The sequence below is a fragment of the Syngnathus typhle genome, linkage group LG10 (genome assembly GCF_033458585.1).
Source record: "Syngnathus typhle isolate RoL2023-S1 ecotype Sweden linkage group LG10, RoL_Styp_1.0, whole genome shotgun sequence".
NCBI classification, from domain to species: Eukaryota; Metazoa; Chordata; class Actinopteri; order Syngnathiformes; family Syngnathidae; genus Syngnathus; species Syngnathus typhle.
Genome location: NC_083747.1, coordinates 7,025,234 through 7,042,024, shown reverse-complemented (window position 1 = coordinate 7,042,024; position 16,791 = coordinate 7,025,234). Strand labels below are relative to the sequence as shown.

The 16,791-nt window shown below is 39.3% G+C and overlaps 1 protein-coding gene across 1 annotated transcript in view; it reads right to left on the bottom strand.

Moving 5' to 3' along the window:
* Positions 1-11,780, bottom strand: part of LOC133161571 (adhesion G protein-coupled receptor B1-like) — a 29,751-nt gene extending 17,971 nt beyond the window's left edge. Inside the window, exons 1-5 of the mRNA XM_061290156.1 lie at positions 11,708-11,780; positions 9,674-9,776; positions 9,544-9,587; positions 7,589-7,715; positions 446-549 (exon numbers count right to left, since the gene is read on the bottom strand). Coding sequence (XP_061146140.1) covers positions 446-549; positions 7,589-7,591 — 107 coding nt within the window. The 5' untranslated portion in view covers positions 7,592-7,715; positions 9,544-9,587; positions 9,674-9,776; positions 11,708-11,780. The remainder of the gene's footprint in view (positions 1-445; positions 550-7,588; positions 7,716-9,543; positions 9,588-9,673; positions 9,777-11,707) is intronic.
* Positions 11,781-16,791: the final 5,011 nt, after the last annotated feature.

Here is a 16,791-nt window from a genome sequence, read left to right as displayed (position 1 = left end):
GTTTGGTTATTGGTTATTTCAATTTGTTGCTTTTCTGCAATACATTTTATTTGGTTGAGAAATACGTGTATTAGCTTTCTAAATGGTGCCACATTTCATTTAACCAATGAGCAGCTGAAATGAGTATGTATGTGAGTACCCAGAATAAAACCCTGTCAAATCTCTGACAATGATAAACTGCTTACTTTGCTGTTATGGATTTGTTTGGTGTTACAGATTGGATGACTGAAGTTTGAAGAAATAACATATTGTCAGTCAACACTTTATTCAGTAAACAATCACTAGCCGCAGAAGCACATTGAAGACTAAGTGACAAGTACAAGTCTGGCATTTGGTCCTCATACTGGTCACACATTGCTTTGAGATGTGATTTAAAATATAACAAAATGTTGGCATGTTAGTCTAAGTTCCCCTTTATAGATATTCATGCAACATATTTTCTCACCTCCAGACTGACACATAGATGATGATGAGTAGCAACAATGTTAAAGAAGACACTCCACAACCCACAATTAGCGTCACAGATGGGAGCTGTGTTTTATCCATATTCTGAAAAAAGGAAGAGAACACAGAATACTAGTGTTATTATTTAAAGTAAAGGAACTAATCTCAAACTGGAGCTCATAGACCCCAAAGACCATGTGTCCAAAAAGTAGTGGTAAAACAAGGATGAAATGTTTTAAAAAAATAAAAACCATCTGCCTCCAACCTATGATGAAGCTGATATCAGATGACTTGTCCATGTGCAAGTTGCATTACACCAATACATTGTGAAATTATAGCTGGAACTATCATATCAGGCAGTTATAATTGTAGAGCGATAATTGTGTGAGTGTGTGTCTTTTGTACTATGTACAGCATGGTTGGTCTCCATAGACAGCATAGACTCTCCCTTTGCCTGCAAAGGTTTTTAATAGTTTCCTAATGCATCCTCAAAAGTACAGGCTTGAAGTTTGCAAAATAGCATCTCAATTATCCACAGCATTAATGGCAAACAGTTTTGTGGAAATATTAAAGAAATGCCAAATTGTCTCAAATGAAAACATAGCGTGTGTAGGGCCCAGATTACAGCTGTGTATTTGTCCTGTAATTTGTTTGCATCCAGCAGTAGTGCACATAAGACCGTAGCTATGCAGCCTTTAGGTGACATGGGTGATGTCTTTTGTTTCCAGCGATGGTGTGGATTGTTAGTCAAACAAACAACAGTGACAGGTGTTGCAATGCAGAGATGACCGTAGCACTTAGATCCCATCCTCATTAAACTCAAGATGCTTATTTTTGCTCGACTACAAACCATATATCTATAGACGCTCTACACAGCCACAGACCGCTATACGCACATATTCCCTTATTTGCCTCTCAGAGATCGCATGAACACTCCAACGGGAAATAGTTAATTAATATTGAATATTAGGACGGACTCAAATGGTTTCATTGGTCCACTGTGACAGAAATTTCCGTGGTCAGGTGTGAGGAGACTATGAGTAAACATGTTGCAAGTCAGATTTTTTAACCCTAAACCCTATCCAGGCTATTCCAGGACATCAACCTTTAGCTTTTGCAAGAGATAATTGGCTGAGTTTATTGCCTGTCTTGTCTGCTAGTTTGATGTGTGTGTTGGGGCCAAGTTAATTAAATCCCTCTGATTAATCTGCACTGCAGTCACTTCCTTCTCTAAAAGTAAATGGGGGAGAAAAACATTATGAGTGCAGTGAAATGGAAACATGTCTGTTGAGAGAGTTTTCACTTGCTTTCTTGATAGGAGGTCTTGCGTAGAATGAAAATCAGTTATTTTTTGTCACTACACAGATTATATAAATACACAATGAACCTTGCTTTGGTCCCAAAGCTGCAACATTCAAAAATAGTGCACAGCCCTAATAAAAATGTCTATCATGCAAATATTAATAGTTTCTTCTTGTTGCATAGAAATTTTAAAACTTTGATGGCGGCACTCAAAAATGTTTGTGAATGTCTGGCAAACGTCTTTGAATAAGAATGTGCTGCTGCTTAACTTCTGCTGCAGAGCAGTTGCAGTTAGTCTTGATACTTCACATGTTTAAATGAAAAATATAATATTTATTGGTCTACACTCAATACCCTGCCCCCATCTGTGTTATTTTAGAAGTGCAGCAATATAGAACTACATGAGTTATTTATTTTCTATTTGCCCTTTTTATATGGAGTGTTCCAGTGTTATTTGCTTTTGGGACACATCACCAAAAGAGAGGCGCCTTGTTTAGCCTTGCACTCTACAGGATTTTCACTTGGCAGTAAAGCGGCGTTGCGATTGCTCCCTATTCAACTCATGTTTGGGCTCATAACATGCACGCACAAGTATCAATGAACTGTATTCTCCATAACTGTGATACAGCATTTAAGTACTGTCCATCCATCCAGCCATTTCATTATCAACAAATATTCCAAATGCACATGAGGATAGCCTTTTATTTGAACATTGTGTTCATTATTGATGATCCATGGCAAAGACATAAGTCCATTAAGCCCATCGGACAGGAATCGAAGTGGGGTGCTTTCAGTAGACCTGCATGTCACCTCTAATCGGAGGCAACTACAGAGTGAAAGAGAATCCGAGATGAGGGACCACACAGCATGGCTCTGATCCCTATGATGAGACGAATTCTGAGCAGTGTTTTCCCTCGCCCTGACATAGGTCACCAAGAGACCCTTCGGCTTGGTGTCTGTAGATTTAAGTTCACCATGGTGGACAAGAGGGTAGCCTTTCTACACCTCGGGTGAGGGGACGGGTTCTGACCGTTGTTCGTGCCTATGGTCCGACCAGGAGCTCAGAGTATACATCTATTTTAGAATCCCTGGAGGGCATGATGTAGTGTGCTCCTACTTGTGCGGGGGGACTTTGGTGGTCACATGGACAATGACAGTGAAACGTGGAAGGGTGTGATCAGAAAGAATACTGAAAGAATGAAAGTTTCCTCTGCAGGGTGTCCAGACTCTGCTTTTGAGGAGCTTGCTTGAGAAAGATGTTTTTCTGCTCCTCCGCATTGAGAGGAGCGAGATTAGATGGCTCAGGAATCTGGTTAGGGTGAATTTTAGACATCCCACCCGGAGGAATCAGGAACGACCCAGGACATGCTGGAGAGACTTTGGGTTCATCTCATTCCTCTAATTACAAATTCCTAGGTCCTTATATTAAGTAACCTCCCACACAGAACAAAATATGAACAAATTAAATAATCCGTGTGTTTTATTTAGGAGACTAGCTAGTAACTATGTCTGTCACACATACAACGCAACAACATCCAAAAATTTCGCCACAATTTCTTCTCTCTCCACAATTGTCAGCTTGCCACCCTATTTTGCTTCCTAATCGATTTTCAGTGCCATGAAAGCACTCTTCTTACAAAATAATTTTTTGCATCGTTTATTTAGGGTTTCCCTCAGAAAACGTACGAGACCCGGTGGTACAGAAGCCAGCCGGCTTCATAATAGCGTCTGCTGATCAGGCCCTAATAACTCCTTAGGCCACCCTCAGCACTTTATATCACTGACAATGAGTCTTTCAAATCTCTGATGAAATATTGTAGTCTATTCTGCCTTGCAGTATTGCTTTAATTCAGCAGCACTGGAGAACTTTTCAACTATGACTAGCATTTTAAGGTCATGTCACAGCATTTTAATCAAATACAAGTCCAGAATTTGACAAGCCTACTCTAAAACCATCCATCCATTTTCTCTACCGTTTGTCCCCACGGGTGTCGCGGGCATGCTGGAGCCTATCCTAGTTGACTTAGGGGAGTAGGCGGGGGACACCCTGAATAGTAGCCAGCCCATCCCAGGACACACAAAGACGAACAACCATTCGCACTCACAATCACACCTACGGGCAATGGTCAATCTGCCCACCCTGTATGTTTTTGGAATATAGGAGGAAATGGGAGTACCTGGAAGACACCCACACAGGCATGGGGAGAACATAGAACAGGAAGGTCAGAGCCGAACACAAACCCACCACCTCTGCACTGTGAGGCGGACGTACAGTTCATCACCGTGCCGCCACTCTGAAACCGTATTCATTCCTTCTTTCATTCCTTCATAGAAAAGTTGAGTCTTCTGTTGTGTTTTGGATTGTTGTACTGCTGCAGAACCCAAGTTAGCTTCAGCTTGAGGTCACAAATTGTTTGTCTTGGGCCTCAAATGACGACATATGCCCTGGGCTGAGCCAGTGACTTCGGAAGAAAATATGCACTACATTTTAAGCAAAGAGCTGTGGAACCTAAATTTAGCACAGATTAAACATTCAAGTTATTTAAATAGATGTGTTGCTCCATTTTCTGATTAAATCTGTGATCGGGTATAGTTTTTTTCACCACTATTGTTACTAACCCCCCCCCCTTAAAAAACATATTCCAAATTACCAAAAAGATCCTAATCAATACATCAACCATTGAACACGCGCCACACACACACACACACACACACACACACACACAAACAGACACACACACACACACAGACACACACATTTGTCGTTGTACTAAGCCAAGACTCCAAAGCGTTTCCCTTAAAATGCTGTGAATGTTTTCTTTCACTCTCCTTTTTTAATCTAAAATGCCTGCAGCAAATTTGGGCTGAGCAAAAAGGCATGAGAAATAACAGCAAGAGAGTAATAGGTTATGTATGCTGTAAAAAAGGAAAGTGGAAATGTAATGCGGCATCAGAGGGGAAAACGACTGAGGGGTACAAAAGAAGATCGAAAGTACAAGTAAAAAAAGGAGTGAAGGTGTTTATTATTCTGGGGATGTAGGAGGCTAGTTACAGACAGACTGGCTGGGCCATTTAGAAACTAGTAAGAAATTCACAGCAGATCATTGGCATGGGGGCCATAGATATATAAAAAAAATAGATTGCAGAGTGCATCAACAGCAGAGGAAAGAGGGGGAGTTTGCCTACCCATCATATTTGACCAGAGCAACGAGTTTACAAAGTTGAAGGCAATCAACAGTAAAGGAATGACTGCATTAAAAAGTGCAGATAAAAAAAAAAATCACAATACCAATTTAATCCAGGGTTAATTTGTTCTTTCATTCAATTTTCTAGATCAGAAGGAAGAAATTGCATAGCGGCTAGCTTCACACTACCAATACAACACTGAAATGTTCCACTGGCCAGTAACCAAACAGAATAGTACAACAGAGTGGTACTAATAAGTACTAATATTCCAGTATACGTCTGACAATGAACAATAAACCGGGTAAAACAAGAATACTGTACCAAATTATACTGCTTGGTGGCAGTTCAGACAGAGCCGAGAAGAAAATGGAGATAAAATACATATTTACACTGCCCTCAATAATTATTGGCACCCATGGTAAAGATATATTCTTTAGGTTTTAATAAATTCAATTTTGTCTAAATATAGGAACAAAACCTTTAAAGAAAAAAAAAAAAAGGTCAAACCATTAATTCAAACATATTTATCCAGTAAGAAAAAAAAGCTCACATTAAGCAATAATTATTTTACATCACATCGTGTTCCAGAATTATTAGCACCCCTAATGTTTATACATTGCCCAACTCTCCTTTCAAAAACGTGCAAGTACGTTGGAACGTATTTCCAAATATTCAAACGTACTTGCAAGTCCGTTTAATTGTATTTGCTGGTACACATTTCTTTGCTTGACATTTGCTATAGGAAGCATGCTGTTAGATTTGTACCACAATTCCAAGCATGTAATGAGGAATTATGAGCACAAAAGCGTGTTTTGACTGCAGCAAAATTGCTGAGGACTCATCTGCCGCATGCCTATACAAAGAATCCGCTTGCACAGTCGCACGCACATGCAAATGCATGGCAAACCAAAGTGTGCCTTTGTTCGAATTAATGATCAGTCGCCTCAGTGCATCGCCTCAATAAGATTGTATTGTGCAAACCAGATTAAACACCTCTGGATGGATGCATGGTGCAGAAAGAAGTAAAGGACATCCATGTCTTGGACTTGCTATCTCAGAAATTTAGCCGGCTCAGACGCTTGGCATCACCATGAAGTCACAGGTACAAACAATAACGTCTCTAATGGCAATAATGAGCCGAAATAAAGTAGACATAAAGGTCGGTCAAGTGTAATACAGGCACTTCAAGAAAGTATTAGTTCGCTTCACTTAGCACTGTATGAACAACGAATCAAGGTTAATGCAACTATCAAAGATGCAGCATCTTCTGCAAGTAAGCAATAAGTAATAACACGTATATGGCACTCCTTGAACTGGAGCATGGATGTAAACAGCACTGCATGACAATATGCACATAAAACTGGCACATTCCTGGACAAGAAAAAAGTTTTACTACCAGATATTTTGAGCAATATTTTTCCTTTGGAAAGTTGTGTTTTTATTGTAATTCACGTAATTATTACTTATTGTAATAAGACCTCATGAACAACAAAACTCTGGAACAATTTGCTCAACACAAATTCCTACAACAATATTTAATCATAATGTACCATGCTACCAGAAAGAGCCTTATATGAACACATTTTAAGAATCACTAGTCTACACCATAGATACTTGGCACTATCATATAGCATCAACTACAGTTGATGCATTTTGTATTGTATTTTCAAGCAAAATAAAATCATACTAATTAGCTTTATTCATGCAGAAAATACAACCTGCAATTGTATGAGTATGGTTCAATCTCATATACTGTCAACAGTGGGGGTCCTACCTTGCCCTTACACTATTAATTCATCGTTCTTAAATTTAGACAATAGTCATGATTTAAAATGATGGCCATTCTAACACATGAGAGCATATAGTCAAATGTTGCTGCTCTATTCATTTGGCCTTCTACTTGAGTTGTATTGGCCGAGGTCTAAATTGCAGCATGCCTTCCTACTTCTTTATGGGAACCCATGCTGTTACCAGGGTAACCAGCGAACAGGAAGCTTTTAAAGCAATTACACTCTAATAATAACTAATAGCAATATGTGAAGACTGTTCACAGAAAAATTGTGATTTCTGGGACGCTGTTTCCCCATGATGACACAATTCTGCTTGGCTGTGTCGGACTCCAGCCACATTGTGAAGGAACTGTGTTGTTTCAAGATTAAACTATGCATTAAATTAATTGCCTTAGCACTTAATCTTAAATAATTCTGCGCAGGGGATAATGCAGAATATTATACATTCATGAAAATGGACCAAATATGGAGCAAAACATGTACAGTGCAAATTAGATTAGAATATTTATAAATATAACCAGTGGTCAACATGTAATACTGCAAATCCTACATGACGCCCCCCAGCCCCCCTCCCCCGACCCAAACACAAGCGCATTCTTAGGTTGATGACGTAAATAATAGCTATTTATGGTCAGCAAGCTGGTTAATTCTTTCTTTTTACGCAGCATGCTTTGGTTTGGCGAGGCAGAGAGATAGTGACAAAGATGGGGAGAGGGGGAGGATCTGTTGATAATGTAATGACAATGACGCCCTGGGTTAAAAAAAAAAAAAAAAAAAAAAAAAAAAAAAAAAAAGGCTGGTGCGTGGACATTACAGCGCACTAAGACACTCTCCGCGACTCGTTCTTTGGACGAAATCACACTTACCATTTCGGGATGAAGTCGTGCTAAAATGGCGAAGGTGGACAGTCTGTCACACTGGCATTTGGTTCTGTGTGAATCGACGAGAACGGTTTTGCAGCCCCTTGCAGACCAGGATCCCAGCAGAGAGGAGCTACATCGATACGCACACACAAAAAGAGGCGATGCAGTAAAAGTAGAGATGGCAAAAGGCAAAGAAAGCAGTCAGAAGCCCCCAGACATACACCCGCATCCTAATCCAAGTTATCTCCGTTATTTGCAATCTAACGCGCAGCAAGAAACGTGAATGCGGTGATATGGAAGCGCTGAGGCGGTGCGCTGCAGGTTTCTGCGCGGACACGTTTATTTCCAAAAGAGAAACATAAAACAAAAACAAAATGCAAACAAACAAACAAAGACATTGCCCTCTATCAAATAATAAAAAATAATAGTTTGCAAATACCTATAATGGAATGATCCAAATGTACAAACACTACATCATGTGAAAATATAGGCTATAGTGTTTTGGAAATATTCGTTTTCCCTTTGTTGTTTTAAGTCAAGGGTCACACTTTCATTTCGACATCTTCAAGTAGCTTAAATGGATCTCTATTTACCTTGTCCGAGGACAAGTCATTTACATGTACGGCACAGGTGTCAAACTCGAGGCCCGGGGGGCAGATATAGCCCGCCACATCATTTTATGTGGCCCGCGAAGACAAATTGTGCATCAAATTCGTGTCATTACTAGAATTGGAAATTGTCTTCACTTTTAATCTCTCTTTTATTTTTAATATTTGACCAGTTTTTACTCGTCTGATTTGAAGACGAGTTATTTGTCAGTTTGTTTTGTAGCTTTTATAGTATATAATATGAGGTGCTCATACATTTATTTGGGTTGACAGTCATAATGGCCTTCCAAAAAAAGCTATGACTACAATGCGGCCCGCGAAAAAAACAAGTTTGACACCCCTGATGTACGGTATAATTTTGTGCAAATCAATGTGCACAGAAGAATACATTTCATATGAATTGTGGATGATTGGTCTGTAAAGATCTTACCACTACATCTTACCATTACATTTTGGTGAGATGCTAAATAATTGACATAATTCATAGATTCCTTAGCTTGTAATTGGGCAAAAACCTCTGTTCCTTGAAGTCAATTTGCTTTGCTATGCAGGATCAGAAACTGTAAAATCACACTGTATTTCATGTTAGTTTCACACTTTTGCACATCTTCCAGCAAATTAAATGTAACAAGGGAAATACTGTAGGCCTACCAGATGCTTGTCTCTGCAGAACCTCCTCCTAGTAATTTGCTGTGCTAATAGCGGGTCCAGACGGACAAATTGTTAACATTTGTGATGCTAATATGTTGGGAATTTATCTAATCCAGATAAAAACATCTCACAACTTGATTATTGTAGGAAGCGATTGAGTAACTGAAGACTTCGGTTCAATCTCTCCCCAATGAACTTAATGTTCTAGGAGAAAACGGTCATGACAATAAAAAGAACTTTTGTTCGGATAAGTTATTTTTAGTTATATTTACTTCACTGAGGTATTTCTTCGATGATTCAGGTGGTTTGATACACCTTATTGTGACGGTTATGGATGAAATATGAATACATCCAATATACAGTCCGCAGAGCTCAGAGCCAGCCTGTTTGCACCGCCATCAAATTCATCCAAATCACTTGAAACTACCTGCATCTATATAAATGGGGTTCCAGGAGGCATTAGGTTTCGTCTAATTTCAGCCACCGAATTAGCAGGTGCGCCAGGCGTGTCAGAGGAAACACTCTTGGTACACCGCATCTCCCAGCATGGGGCAGAAAGATGTACCAAATTCCCAGAGAAGAGCATCAAGGCTTGCATGGGCACAAAATTCAGGATGCAACAATTTTTCCGCAAGATATAAATATTGAGCCCAAAGTCTGCATTAGTTTAGTTTGAATAAATATTAAAACTTATCTTACCTCTCATTCTCATCCCAGGATATACATGTCTGGTTGATGGTGCCCTGTTAAATGGAACAGTTGTGAAATTGATATAAGAAGGCATTGACTGCTGTGTTGGCTTGCTCTAAAACATTGATTTGTCACTCACGTTGAACAAGTGAGAGAATTCAACTGTAACTGGAGCAGAAAGGGAAGCAGGAGTGGGTTTGATGGTGACTGATACAATCTTGGAGTTGAGTACGGTGCCATTTCTACAGGGAGAAAAGAGGAAGAAAAAAAAAAGGAATGTCATTGTGGCAATCACATCATTTTACAAAACACAGATTTGTTGCACTGGTGGCACAGTGGGCCTTGTTTTTGTTTCCAATGCAAGTTTGGCATTTAGTGTGGTTGCAAGTACGAGCCAGAGTATTATTTTTTTATATAGTTTTCTTTCATTTGGTATTTTACCAGGCTTTACAGTTACACTTGGGACATGGGTCATTGTTAGAGGAAACGAAGAATTTTACCAGGTAATTGTGGCGTTATCCCTTGCATTAAAATCAGGATGGACGAAGCACATGCTGACTTGACATTGTAGAAACACAAATAGACACGCTAGGGGTCTGTGCACAACATTGGCGTGCAAACTGCAAGAGCTCGCCTTGCAGAGGATGGAGTCGGGCCTATATTTAATAATTATTTAATAAGGGTTGTATTTAAATGAAGATAATTCCAGTCAGACAAAAAATGATCTCTTGGACTTTGAATGTCTGTTGAAAATTTAAATTAGGAATTCAAAGTTATCGTGAGGAAACCATGAGGTCAGAACTACTCTGCAACATTATAGTTTTGCATGTTAATTGATGCTTAGCAGAATTTGAGGGCGCCAACCATTTGTGCACCAAGCCAAATTAAAAAAAAACAAAAAAAAAAACACCGCAGGCTAAACACTGTATGCTCCATTACATTTCTCACGGTTGTCGTTTGTGTGGAACTGACCTCAATACTATTGAGCTTTTAGAGTTTGCCCCTCTCATGTCGCTAAATTAGCTAACCAAAATACGAACCACTGTACTCCATATAATACTGTGCTGCTAACCACAACAAACACAATTATTTTTTATTGTATAAGACGATTTAATACAGCTCTTAGTATGCTTGTATATGAGTTTATGTTCCAAGTAAAGCAATTTCTTGATATTTTTTTTTGTTCCTAACATGTGAAGCGTGGCAGATTGTTTCCCAATAGTTTCATAGCATTTCATGCCATTTTATTGTCCAGCCTCCTCCCCATTTGTGATTCCTATTTTTCATAGGCTCTATCAATCATGAGGAAAGAGACAATCACAAGGAAATGAATTGCTAATGGGGGTTGTATGCCGAACGATTCCGAACGGCCAATTGCGTTGAAATCCTGCTCCCTTGCTTTTTGATTCTTCACATCATCAGTGTATGCTTAAAGCACAATCACGCTTTCACCAGTCCAAAACACAATCAGTCACTTTAATCTTTCATGTCATCTAGTCTCTTGCCTCAAACTCATCTCATTTAGCTGGAGGGGCAAATCAAATGCAAAAAATGGAAGAAGATAAGAACGAAATGAAATGGCAGTGTGAAGAGGAGCTGAGCGAGATGAAAGCAGTTCAAAGACTGCAAACAAACATGGGAGGACTGATGAGATTCAAGGTTTAATTTTCACAATTCTGTATGCTTCTAAAAGATCAGAATACGTTCTACAACTAAAAAGTACTTGACGTATGCAAACACAGTGACAAACCATTGGCAGATGGAGATGGAATTGTCACCGCATGCGCTTTTTTTTTTTTTTACACAAATCAGTTTATTTATTGATAGACATCAATAGAACTGCTGCACATATATGAAAAAGCACTGCAAAAGTGCACGTCATTGACTATTTATTACTTTGATCAAATTTGATGTTTCATTTTTGGGGACTACTATGATGTGTTTTTCAGGAAAGGTGTAATTAGTAACCCTTTCAAACTTAGTTAAAAGGATTTGGGCTACGAGTACGTCCTATAGTAGACAGACGTGCGAAGAAATTAGTGATGGTATAACTGTAAAACGGTGTCATATTTGAATAGCGCCCAACCATAGTGGGAGAACTACAAAATGTAATCTATTATAAAATAATGAGTCCAACACAACTTTGACGTCGACTTTCATTCGATGGTCTTACCTCTGCAAATTCAGAACACTTCCCAAGTTTCTGTACAGAATGATACCTGTTACAAATGGCGAGGAGTCATCTGAATCTGAGAAACAGAGAGAAAAGGAAAGAAAAAAAAAACAGTCAGGGTCACAATTTAGAATCTCAATATTACAGTCATTGTTTGACCCTGTGACCTTTGTTTAAGGAAAATGGAGGTCATCCATGCCACTTCAATCTCCTCCAGCTCTAGAATGTAGGTGACCTACACTAGTCAACTATAAACGTTGCCTACTTGCTTTGATAGAATCCCTTGGACACATTCTTATCAGGTATGTTGCCAAGATTACTTCAAATATACTCTGAAAGTCAAAAATGATTCCAAAAGTCAAAATAAAGTTGAAAAACTCACAGGTTGAAAAGTCGATAACAGTAGGCCGCCGCACTTTTTATATACCGTCAGCGTAAAACACTGGAAATCACAATGTTCATGATGAAGGCGTTTTGATTGTCGTAAAAACTTAGCATCTTAAATTGAGTACATCTTGTTCATTTCAAAGCCACTGTGTTGGTGTTTATAAAGACAAAAGGTTGAGAACTGTGTCCATGACTAATGATAGAAGATGTTACTTTATACATGAGCTCAGCTCATCCATGTCTCATCGGGTAGATAATAAACATCATCACTCCATCCCTGGATATGAATTATGATATGTCTCACTGGTCTATGTTTATCATATTGGGTAGTGACTTGACTTTTTCTAAAGGAGAGTAATGATTAGATCAACGTTCTCCAGTTTTTCTGGTTCCAAAAACCTATTTTATAACCACCCACCGAACATCACAAAAAGTATTAACATTGAAATAATGACCTTGTCTCGGTTTAGCCACTTAAGTACTCAGGGTGAAAATCTGGGTTTGTAAAACTGAACGCAAAGCTAATATATTTGCAGAGAGCCATTGTAAAGTTAGTATGAGTTGTAACAACTGGCTGCACAGGTTGATTGGACCTTTTGTCCAAATGAAGAGTATTTATGTGTTTTTCCCGTCATTACTATTTGTCACTTGCAAAAATAGATCAAAATATCATTTGATTACCATATTTTAAGTTTTAATCTACAAGATAACAGAATTTTCTAAGAGTGAGCGAGCAAATGTCAAACGGACAACCATGAGCACAAAGATACTTGTTTAACTGAGGATTTTGTGAACTTTCTACCCCTGACTGACAGACAGACAGACAGACAGACAGAAGGGAAGGCTCAAATGTGGCACAGGTACAGAGACCTCAGGCAAGAAGAACACTTATTTCCCGCTGATGTTTCAAGGGTGAAAAACAACTCCCATCTGGTGAGCCATCTGAAAACATCCAGCTCCTCTCCACTACGACGCTACATGGCAGCTTCATGGTATGCCAAGCTGCAGGCGGAGAATGTAGCTCCGAGGCAACAGCTGAGCTTTCGTGGGCATCCGGGGTGAACCAAGTGAGTCGTGCATTTTGTGTGTAAAGGAGATTATGTATTATGTTTCCTATTCATCTAAATTTAGTCCGGCGTATCTGAAACGCATATAAACCAGATTGTCAGTGTCCAAAGAGAAACTTGCCTGGAGGTAACATAAATCGGTGACTCAAATAATTTCTTCAAAATGAGGTTGGTTTGTTTGAGTAGTGCTCTGCATGCTTAATTTTTAGTTTGACTTTGTTGCGCTGTAAAATGCACAATATTTCCATAAATCGGGGTTGTCTAATAGAATGAGAAAAATAGTCACACTGTAGGAGCAGTCAGTGAAGATCAGCTTCATTTAGGAACTGGCCACATTGGGCTTCATGACAAGCTGTGACTCAGCCTGCCTGATCTTGGCTTTTACACTCACTTCACTTATTATTTTTATTTATTTATTTATTTTTGTCGGGTATGTCATATTCTGGTTTATCACGACCAGTTGGTGGGGAAAGAAAGATCTTCCAAGTTCAAACTTTATGTGGACTAAAAATCCAGAGAGAATACAAGGCAACTACTTTGTACAAACATTACAAAGACAAACATGCCCCACACCAACAAGGTCCTTCAGACCACCTTATTTTTATTTGTTAATACCAACACACAAGCCACTAAAAGCCAAACAGGTCTGTGATTAAAAACATCCGGCTCCAGCCAGAAGGCGCAACCTCAGCTCTGTTGGATAGTTTCAGGCATATAGGCTGGGATATTTTCAAGATAGCTGCCTCCCAGGGTGAGGACAAGAATATCAGTAAAGGCTGAAGCAGTTACCTCCATGGCACAGATGCCACTGTCAGCAGCAAAATGGACCTATGTGGATGAATACCTCTCTCCACTTTCATCCCCGCCAGCTATAACCATCAATCTGTGTGACCACACAGATGATTTTAAACAGGGTCAACTCCAGGAAGCAGAGGACCCAGACAACGTTGTAGGACAAGCGCTAAAACCTTGTGCTGACAAGCTGGCCGATGTCCTAACATTTTTAGCATCTCACTCGGTCTGGTCATTGTCCCCAGTTGCTACCAAACATAATCCCATCAGCAGTTAACCAGTTGTGGTCTGTCTGGAAATACGAGCGAATTTAAATTTGTCATGTCAACTCCATATGAGTCACACTGAGCATTGCCCTATAAAAGTCAAAATCATGAAAAATACATAGATAAGCCGCACTGGACTATAAACCACAGGGTTTAAAATTTGTGCAAAAAGTAGCGGTTTATAGTCCGGAAAATACGACATGTCATTTTAATACAGTATTTCTATTATTACAAGCAAGTTGCTACTTCATGGACATCGTGAGGGTGCACATGCAACAGTAAACACTGGATTTCTTTCCTCACTGCCAGGTATAAGTGAGGTTCAATTTATTTTCATTAATCTTTGAGAAGCAGGCTTCCGGTCCGTCATGAGTACATTGACAATTTCTGTTGTTTTTTTGAGCTAGACAATCTATTTGACTTGCCTTTATTTCAATTTTGACCTTCATTAAAGACTGAGGTAGTATAGTGATAGAAATTTCTGTTAGCGCTGGACTAGAGGCATTTAAATACAAAGAGGTCATTGCCATAAATTTTACAGACACAGATGTGTGTTCATGAACTCACTGCTTCGAGCTACAACTTCTCGTTACAAACGTCCCTGAGCTGCCTCTGTCACTGTCTTCTGGTAATGCACCTGTTTTCCAGTCACAGCAGACTTCTGACTGCAGGGAATGTTGTAAGATATTGAAATTCTCTCCTCTCAGGAGGAGGTGACATTGCATTCACACACACACACTATTCTGTTTGTGTGAGACTCATTGCACAGTGTATTGCTGTCTTGGCAGGAGAAATTGATCATCCAACGTCAATGTTACATTTTCTAAGCGGCGTAATTTGGCCAGCCAAGCCTGGTGCTTGTCGTGTCTGTTTATTATTGTTACATTGTTTTTAAACAGGGGGGGGAACTGCAGGGGACAGAAACAGACCTCTTAACATGTTTCTTGTGTCATGCCTGTAAACTAAGCCTACGGTTATCGATATTGATACAGCTTACTTCTCACTATGCTTTTGTTTCTCCCTTAACTGACCTATTTCTTTCTTTTTTGTCTTTCATTTTCCCCCCCGTGGAGGCCCGTATGCTTTCTGAGGTGCAGCCAATAACAAAATTATTATATTTGCAATAATTATCTTAGTAGAACTGTACCTGCATTACTAATCAAGTAATCAATTACCCTACACATAGCTGGTATAGTGTGTGTGCAGCAGTCAACCTGGCTTGCCTGTTAGAAGGATGTGTTTAGGGATGATGACTCTATCTTCTGTGTTGCGGGCCCAATCCACCATGCCCCTCCAGCCTTTCATTGGGAAGCTGATGTCTGCGTTACTCAGCATTGGACGCTTGTGGATGCTTAAAACTGTAACAGAGATGACAACCTTAACACATAACCTTGGAATTCCCTGGATTAAGATGTTCAGTTTGAAACAACAGACCAATAAAGAATGTATGAATGGGGGTGTTGGTTTGTTCTGTCTGTCTGGCAGTGATTGTAAAAATGTTTCTGCAGATAGAAGCATGCTGTGTATTTCTAAATCATAGTATGCCGCTTGGTTACTCAAGTCTTTCCGAACTCTGTCCGCTCCATGCGGATTACAGTGTTAGGGATTCTGTTAAGTAAACGCTCCGCCAAGCATATCGTGGGATGCACTGCTCCAGAGGTGGTGGCTGAGTATGATGCTCTGACTTGTATGTTGTAAGGGGTATGAATAAGTTTGAGCGTAACTAATCTATTTGCAACAGGTATAGGCCAACAGCCCAAAATTATTCAGAACCAGAATGACAATGAAAATAAATACCTGTCAAGGCTTACCTATGTTATCAGTGACTTCATACATGTCTTGAAAGTCTTTCATTCTCAGACCAATGACATCCACAAAGTCCTCAATCAGGCGGAAAAGTTCTTTGACGTTTGGGCCCAGCTGTGAGACAATGTGAAATAGAATAAAATGGATTTATATTCCAAGTAAAATGTTCAATTGTTTATACTTATGATCTAAGGAAAATTCAACTTACACCTTGATATGTAAAACACACAGCAAGTGACTTTTTTTTTTATAGTGTACTCTATGCAATATCAAAAAGATAACAATTACCAGTTGCACCTCTTCCCATCGGACTCGATTTTCTTCCATTAGTAGATTACTGACTGACTGAACAAAGTTCTGAAACACAGAAAAATGTTTCAGAATTTTTGAAAATATTTGACAAATCGTTAATTGATCAATTTAAAAATGTTAATATGTTTGACACAGGTCCAAATTGATATTCAATTTAAAAACAAATATGTGTATGTATAGTAAAACATCATAAGATGTCAGTTTTAGTAAAATCAGTATATTGAATGTGTTCTTTGTAACATGTAAGTGAAGAAAAGCTTAAACAAAACAAAACATTCAAAAATAATCACCCTCATGTCAGCGCTGCTGGGACTGTAGTATGCCCTTCTGAAGATCTCGGTCATGTTCTTCAGCACATCCAGGATGGCCTGCAGATCACCACTGTAGCTGGTGCCATCACTGGAAGTCACCCTCAGTTTTGTCATCACTTCAGAGACTCCATCACCCATAAGGC